Source organism: Morone saxatilis, unplaced genomic scaffold (assembly GCF_004916995.1).
Source record: "Morone saxatilis isolate NCDOM2014 unplaced genomic scaffold, NCSU_SB_2.0 Contig22, whole genome shotgun sequence".
NCBI lineage: Eukaryota > Metazoa > Chordata > Actinopteri > Moronidae > Morone > Morone saxatilis.
This window is the reverse complement of record NW_023339785.1, coordinates 15,943,371-15,952,176: the sequence shown is the minus strand read 5'-3', so window position 1 is coordinate 15,952,176 and position 8,806 is coordinate 15,943,371. Positions and strand designations below refer to the sequence as shown.

At 39.8% G+C, this 8,806-nt stretch overlaps 1 protein-coding gene across 1 annotated transcript in view; it reads right to left on the bottom strand.

Annotated features, from left to right (window-relative positions):
- Positions 1–3,845: 3,845 nt before the first annotated feature.
- The window catches only part of LOC118333637 (A disintegrin and metalloproteinase with thrombospondin motifs 2-like), a 109,908-nt gene continuing 104,947 nt past the window's right edge, over positions 3,846–8,806 (bottom strand). Inside the window, exon 22 of the mRNA XM_035669371.1 lies at positions 3,846–7,207. Coding sequence (XP_035525264.1) covers positions 5,100–7,207 — 2,108 coding nt within the window. The 3' untranslated portion in view covers positions 3,846–5,099. The remainder of the gene's footprint in view (positions 7,208–8,806) is intronic.

Sequence of the window (8,806 nt, the reverse complement as noted above, 5' to 3'; positions counted from 1 at the left end):
GATTTTCTTTCCATTGAGAAGCTTGTTTCTCTGACACTTATGGCGTAAGTGGTTTCGAGGGCATATGACATTTTGTGCGATTCAGGCTTCAGACCACTGTGGTCATTTAGTCACGAGGTTGTAACCAAAAGCATAACCTTTGTAATAATTCATTTCAACAAGGATATTTTTATTAGACAACTAAAAATGTGTATTTGAATATATTTATGATGTGATTCATTATCAATATTTTACATGGTATTTTTTTGTGTAGGATCACAGGACTGCTCACCAGAGGGTTTATAAACAGGAACATCCTGCTTCAGACCCTTCAGCAAGCTGCCCTGTGTCTGGGGCTTTAATGGACTGTTTGCATGTGAGCGTTTGTGTGTGTGTGTGTGTGTGTGTGTGTGTGTGTCTGTCAGTCGGGGACAGCAGGACCTCTGATGAGTCAGATGAGTCACGTTTTCTTTGCATCCAACCTATGAAAAAAGATTCCTGACTTTTTATGGATCTCTAATGGACTAGTCACAAGGAACTAAATTTGCCTCTAAGACACACACGCATGCACACCACGGCACGTGTCGTCGTTCAGTTATACATTCGACAGAATCACAGGGACCACACTGACTGCATTCATCAGTGTGCATTCTGCTAATGACAAACATCTGGCACAACATCAGACCTTGGAGTCTTAAATAAAACGTCGGGATGTACATTCATGAAAGAAACAACAAACACAAGCTTAAACACCAGTTATGCTGGCATTGTTAAAAGGGAAATAGCTGTCTTATCAGCAGGCATATTAAAGGACGGGCTGAGTTGCTTTTTAATGGCTCTCAGCTGAACACCAACCCAGAGCCTACTAACACTGATGAGTTTATGTATATTAGCCACTGTAAAGTCAGTTTCTTGGACAATTACATTTAAAGTGAGGACGGTTTCCATATGCCAACCATTAACAATTGTTGACATTTTGACTTGCCAGAGCAGGAAAAGCATAGGTGTTACTAATAATTATTAATACAAATTAATATTAATAATAATAATGACTATTAAAGTATCCCAGTGTGTGTGACAGTGAGCCAGCATGCACAATACTATGAGCCTGAAAATGTAATGCTAAATGAATTTCATCCATCATTCATTTTATTATTTACTCCTACTCTCACATATTAAAATGTCTGTTGTGAAAGAGGCCTGTTGTTCTGTACCTGCCATGAAATCAATTTACTAATACTCTTCCAACTATCAAATTCCATTTCTTACAACAGAATGCAGTGATAATGTTTGAGCAGTTTATCCCAGTACCAAAAAATTAGGGGGAAGATATATATATATATATACACAATAATTTCAGAAATATTATATAATACATTTTTATAAGAAAAGGCAAAAGAGGAGGAATAAGTCCTGTTCAGTGTGCCTCTTCTCATGGTCTCAAATCTCTTGTTCTCCTCCACTTATGGGTTCAAGAATAATTAGATTGATACATGAGGATGCTTATGTTTTAAGGCTGATAAAAGCTTCAGTGGGTATAGAGAGAGGTAGACACTCTGAGTTGAAGGATGGATAAATGGAAAGGCTTTGATTGTGGAGCCCTGTTATTGATTTTCATAACTGAGCTGCCATCTGCCAGAGGGATTCTGAGAAATGGTCATCCTCTGAAAGGCAGAGAGGGGAGTTTCCTCAAGAACAAGTTGTTTTGAAATATTTTTAGCAAAAAAATTAAATCAAAGTGGATGAGCATGCTACAATATGATGTCGTTACAGTAAACACAATCACATGGCAATACATTTAAATTTATCCATTGCAACAAAACTGCAAAGTATTGCCCAAAAAAATCAACATAATTGGTTCAGCACTTTTTCTCACAGCCTCAGCAATAGAGATTCACCTTGGCGGCACTGATTGCAGGGCTAGTGGATTTCATTAGACTGATGTACTCTCTTATTGTACTTTTTTATTGACACCTTCTGTGATTATTAGTGTGAAGCACAAGGGGTAAGTAATCCAAAATTAGTCAGGAGAAACCAGTTGCATCAGGGTCTTAAGAAGTAAACAAGACAAACCTGATTTCATAAGACGAGGATCCAATTTATCTCACAAGACCAGAAAAAGATTGTTTATGATAATATCACACTAAGAATAAATCCCATGCATATTTCTCTACTTGTGTATTTTTATGACTTTGCTTTGAGCTATGTACAACTTTCAAAATGTCCTTTTCATTTATGTATCATTCTAATCCAACATAATTAGTCTGAATAAATTAACAAGCTGAGCACTTGACTCAAATGTCAGCAAATATTGAATATTGTCCCCTGGCCTACACTATACAAATACCCCTCTCTATATTAGACAGTTTTCCCCCAAGTATCAGCTGAACTTTTGTCGGTGCAAATGTTAAGACCTTAGTCATTTCTTTTCCAGTATTATTTGGAGTACACTACACTTTTTGTTCCCCCCCCCCAGGGTCAAAAATGCAAACTGATAGTTATCATTATTGACCATGCAGTCCTAATTTTCTGCAAACCGTTCCTGACAAGAATTTATGAGTAATCTAATATTCCGTTGCCAGTCATGTTGTTTAGAGGTATTGAGAGACACAGTGGAACCTTTAATGACTGTAACAAGATCGGTAAGGACACGTTACAGAGGTCAGTTGTGGCCAGTGTTGGAAAACAACCAACTTAAAAAAAACAACTGATTGGCCTATGAAAGATGTAAACAGTTATGGGTAAATATCAAGTGTTGCATATCTAGGAAATCACAAATTGATGATCCTCGTGTGTTTTTCTCTCGATGTTTTACTGTCAATAGGCCAATGGAGTGACTCAACATTTTTCACAAATTGATCTGTGAGTATAACCACATGCAAAGATGCTGAGCCTCATCTTGGAGCAAGAGCAGGAAATCGCACTGAATGTGTTTACGAATGATTTCTGCTCATAAAAATAGACTATCCTGGGGCTCATATAAAGGGTCAGTTCACCCAAAACAGAACCGCACAAACACACACACACACATTTTCCCTCTTACCCCAAGCATATCTAACCATGCAGTTTGTGTTTATTTGCAAAGATTTTGAATATCTTCCAACCCCAACACAAAAAAAGAGGTGAATGGAATCCCTCAGTGCTCAAATTAAAGAAACATTATATTAAAACAAATATGAATCAATAGCTACATGCTGCTTCAGAAGCAGTATCCAGACCTCAGTGTGAACAAATCACTATTGTATGCATTTCCCATGAAATGGATTTAGGCAAGTCCTTTCCTGGTCCAAATCTTTCCACAGGTGAGAACGACCTTACTGAAGTCAGATATTTTGTCCTGACTCGTGCTGGAGCTGCTCCATCAACAATTAAGTGACTGAGCATATCTTTACTGGACTCACTTTTAACAATCAGTGACATTTTATTTTGGAAATGACATCAATTGAAATACAGTCATGCTATGAATCTGATATTCTAAATCTGTCAAGGTAAAATAAGGCCATAAAAAGGTTTGTGGCTTACATAAGCACAAACATGAAGCCAGTGAACATGAATACAAGTTCTATGTCTCCCCCTATGTGTCAGATATTGTACTACTGTGCAATTGGGAGCTAAATATAGACTTAATAAAAGCTTGTAAGCATGCTGTTGATAATTAGATGATAGACTGACTCAAACTGAGTCGTGCTGTTAATTTTTATATCACTGGGTTAGAACTGATGCTGTGAGAGTGAGGCTCACAGTTGCTGTGACCTACATTTCTTTTTATCAGGATTGATTGAGTGACATAACACGTGGTGCACCAAAAAGATAAAGAAGGACAGCATGACAACTCTAACTGGAACAAAAGTCACACAACACTGACAGTCTGCAAAATACCAAAGGCACTTAAACTTTAATAAATATTAAACATTAAGTTCTTTTTCATATGTACAGATATCGTACAGAAAGATCCATAGGTACTTTTGCAGCTGCTGCAAGTTAGAGATGTACCAATAATAAAACTTTTAGAAAACAAAATAAACTGGCCCTCAAAGAGTGTCCTTGGATACAGTTAATACAAACAGGCTTGTTTATTTTATTTATTATATTTTTGTTTTTTTTGTACATAAATGAATGGTATTGCTTATAGCAACACTGATAAAAAAAAGCACCATATTTGACCCACTGTTAAAAAAAGAAAAAGAAAAATGCAATTAAATGTTTCTGTTCAGTTATTCTGTTTTTTCACCTGGCTTAATGAGATATTAAAATATATCATCACAATTCAGGAAGCACCAAGTGTTTGTCCCTCGCCAGTCTTCCATTCTGTATCATAACTTCCTGAGAGATGAGAGATGCCGTACAGTCAGACAGACGTTTGCTTTGGAAAAGGCAACACAGTCCAAGCAGTGTAAACTTCCACAATTTAATTAAACCAAAAGGAAACTTTGACTTTCTGATTGTATAACATTACCATATAGCTTCCATGCCTCCAGAAGCTCCAATCTGCAGTGTGTATAGGGTATTTAGAGTGCTGGCCACTTAAAAAGGAGACATTTTTATCTTGTCTTGGGAGCTGAGAGGTATTAACATGTGTTTGTGGGGAAATAAGCTGCAGTCCTGGGCTGTAATATAATATGGAGATGTGGATTTGGATTGTAGGTGGTAGATTTTGTTGCTCCATAAGTGCCAGTAGGGATAATACGATTTTACAAACTACATTACGCCTTATCTACATCATTATTGAATCCTCAAACAAGACTGTGGGTGGTTTGGGGGATAGAAGCTTGGCTTTGTAAAGTGCTGGTCAAACTGGATGCACACTTTTCATCCCTTCTGTTTCTCATTATTGTGTTTACACAGGCGAGGCGATTTGCTTCAAATCCGCACCAGTCTGTGCTCTAAAGGGCTTTTCTTTATTCAAAGCAACTGTTCAAACATTTGGCCATGATATTCTCTCTCTGCAACAGTCCTGATTGTCATGATAGTGATATGACATAGACTTTGTACTTGTTTTTTTTGTGGAAAGGCCTGATAGAAAGCATCATGGCGGGTCAGAGGGGCTTAAACAGGGACTTACAAAAGTCTGTAAAATAAAAACATTCATCTCTATAAGAGAAATGAGAATGCTTGGTCCATCATACTGCATGGCCTCTCTTCATCCTGAGGAGAAAGTTCCGCTTCTCCTCCAGAAGCTCCTGAATGCGTTTGTTCCTGGTTCTCTCTCGGAGGTTGACCCGACGCTTTGGGATCAGATTGTTCTGGGAGATATCGTTGTCCACGCCGATGATCCTGTTGTATATTACATCGATGGAGTTATTCTCACTGGTCTCTGGTCTTCGCTGAGGTCCTACAGTAGAGGTGGTGATGGTTGTGATGGCTGGTTTTTCTGTTGTCGGAGTGACGGTGGCAGGAGGTGAGGCTGTTGCAGGAGGTGAGGCTGTGGCGGGGTCTGAGGTCGGCGTGGGAACTGAGATGCTCATGGGGATGTACTCAGACAGGTCCAGCCAGGGTGAGGAAGCAAGGTCTGTCATGTCCTCACTGTTGATGGTCGGGATCACCATGGTGAGACCGTCGTCCAGCACCATGGTGTCACTGATGACTCCCACATTGCTGTAGGACACTGTTATGTCATCGCCACTTAGAATGGTCCCACTGGTTACTGTGACATCACCGCTGCTCGTCATTGTGCCATCACTATATGGCCTAGTTCCACTATGCATGTTAACATCTTCAAAATGAACGGTTCCAGTTGGAGCTACAAGATCATCAGAAGTGGTGGGCGTTGTGGCTAAAGTATCATGATACCACAGTGGGGTTTCATCTGTAGTTGCTGTGTTGTTACTGATGTATGTGACATTGATTCTGGACTCTGGGAAAGGCATGCCTGCAGCAGTCCCATATACACTAGTGCTGGATGAGATAGTGGAAGAAAAGGGCTCTCTCAGTTGTTCTGGACTTGTATATGGAGTGGGAGTTGTAGTATAATATAATGATGTTGTAAGTGTTTTCTTAATCTTTTTTGCCTGAGTGTTTGTGGCATTTTTGGGCCCTGGTTTTGGTTTCTTTTGAGGATTTGTCTTTGTTTGTGTTTGCTTTGTAACTTTTGCATTTGGATGAGTGTTCTTTTTGGGATTGGCCTTTGGTGGAGCCTCCTTTTTCGGTGTGGGTTTGTTTTTTTTCTCAGGAGTAGTCTTTTTAAGAGTGGTCTTTATAGGGGGAGTCTTTTGGGGAGTCTTTTTAGCTGGAGTAGTCTTTTTGGGAGTATTTTTAGCTGGAGTAGTCTTTTTGGGAGTATTTTTAGCTGTAGTAGTCTTTTTGGGAGTGGTTTTTGCCGGAGTAGTCTTTTTGGGAGTATTTTTTGCCGGAGTAGTCTTTTTGGGAGTGGTTTTTGCCGGAGTAGTCTTTTTGGGAGTGTTTTTTGCCGGAGTAGTCTTTTTGGGAGTAGTGTTTGGCGGACTAGTCTTTTTGGGAGTAGTGTTTGCTTTTTTTTTGGGATTGATCTTTGGTGGAACATCCTTTCTTGTTGTATTTTTTAGCGCAGTATTCTTTTTTGGATTGAGCTTCGGTGGAATCACCTTTTTGGGCTTTTTCTTTGGCGGAATATTCTTTTTGGGCTTGGATTTTAGCAGGGTTTTTGTACTGCTTCCTGTTGAATTTGTCATAGTTGGACGGGTAGTTGCTGGAAGGTGTACAGTAGTTATCATACCAGATGTTGTTGGACTATTTGTAGTGCTCTGTAACTGTAGATCTGTGCTCTCGTTTATGTCTGGGGCAGGCAGAGGGAGGGGACGACCAGTAACACTGGGAGAGGTTTTAATAACTGAAGTGGTTGCCATGGAAAAGGTAGTGGGGAGGACAGGAGCACTGGTGGCAGCTGGAGTGGTGATAATGTGTGTAGCACTTAGTGTGGAAGGGGTGGAATGAAGAGCAGCAGTGGTGAAGGTAGGAAGATGTGTGGTGGTCCTGGCATTGATAGTAGAAGCTGAAATGGAGGCAATGACAGCTGTGGTGGGTTGGATGGTGGTGAAGCCAGAGCTAAAGGTGCTGGTGGGTGGAAGAGCTGTTACACTGGGCCGGATGGAGGTGATGGGGGTGGATCTGGAGGTGGAGTTGGATAGAAGCTCTGTGATGGTGACATTGCTGCAGGACTTGCAGCACATGCGCTGGAAGTCCGGTAGAGAGCAGTAGCGCTTCAGCACCTCCATACGACAGAACATTGAGCGGTCTCCATGACAACGCTGGCCTGTAAAGGAGAGAACAGAGAGCTGAGACTGGGCACAGCCAGGAGTAGAGACTATGAAGAGGTGTGTGTGTGTCTGATTGCTGTGATATACTGTATGTCTTTACATTAGCGTTAGTCTTTGTGTGCATGTTTGTTCATACATAAAGTACATGCATACGTGTATGTGAGTGTGTGTGTTGGTTCCACACCGTGCAGAGTACAGTAGTAAAGCCAGACCATTAGCAGAGGATGCAGGAAGGAAGAGGAGAAAAACCCAAACATCAAGAGAAGTCATGAGATTAGTCCAGAGCAACTGAAATGGAAAAAGAAGGGTCGCCAGTCTTGTGTTGTTTCATCATTTTTCATCTAAAACATCCGATTTTTTTTTTTACACTTCCTCATGCAGCTTTGTGTTTCCTTTCCCTCAGGTGCGCATCATTTTTCAATTTGAATCCTCTACTACTTGACTTGTACCCTTTTTGTACCATGCCAGTAAAAATAACTGTGTTCTTCTGGCAATGTTTGACATTCTCTCTGACAAATAATCTAGCCAGTGAACATTCCTGGTGAGAGAAAGATCACACTTTTTAAAACATTTTTATTGATACAACTTTGCTGTTGAGAATGACAGTAACTGAAACAATGAGATGTACGCCCCCCCCTGCTCAATATATAGATATATTCTTTTCTTAAGAAAAATAATTCAACTGTATCGAAAGTTACAAGTTCACAGTCACTTTGGTAAAACACTTCATTACTTGGAAATCAACCAGTCAATCTGTTTATCGATTGAAAAAAAACATGAAGTACATAAATTATATGGGCTGTTTAAATAAAATACATAATTTCCATGATGATGTAAAAACTGGAATGGCACATTAAGTGTCATATGAAACATTTACAAAACATTAATAAAATTTCCCTGATAAATCAAAGTGCATATAGACGCAGTGCACGTAGTCCATCTGAATGTTTCTTCAACGTTAGCCAAACGTTTGCCAGCCCCACGCAGCAGGCCAGTGAAGCCACAAAACAGTTACCCATAGTATAGAATATTATAGAAGAAGATAACAGTCATGAACATTATTAAATACAGTCAACACCAATGTTATATACAGTCGCACTGCTAGGTCTGGCTTGGTCTCATACAGTCCAACTCCAGCAGAAGGAAACCTTGGATAGCTCGCTACATAGTCACAACAGAAATATGTGATCACAATACAATGACAAGTCTGAAGTGTTTTTTTTTTTTTTTCTAGATGCCATATGTGTCGATACCCTAGGCCCTTTGTAAACCCTTCCCAGTAGTCGGACAATGGTCCAACATCACCTTGGTAGGTTTGATGGTTGGCGGGTGTGAGTTTGTTAAGTTGGTTTGAAGCTGCCTCTATTCCGAGTGAAACTTTGAATGAGTAAAGCCATCTCTTTCACAGATAAATGCCATTACATTCAATCCAAGATAAGGCATTGTTCATGTGGTTAATGTTCATCAAAATAAAATGAGATCATCGGACGCTCTCAAATCAAAGTTTATGAGGTATTTCTGTATCTGATCGCGATGTGTAAAAGCCCGAATGATGAAGCTTCCTTAAACACATACACATGCAAACACACACACAC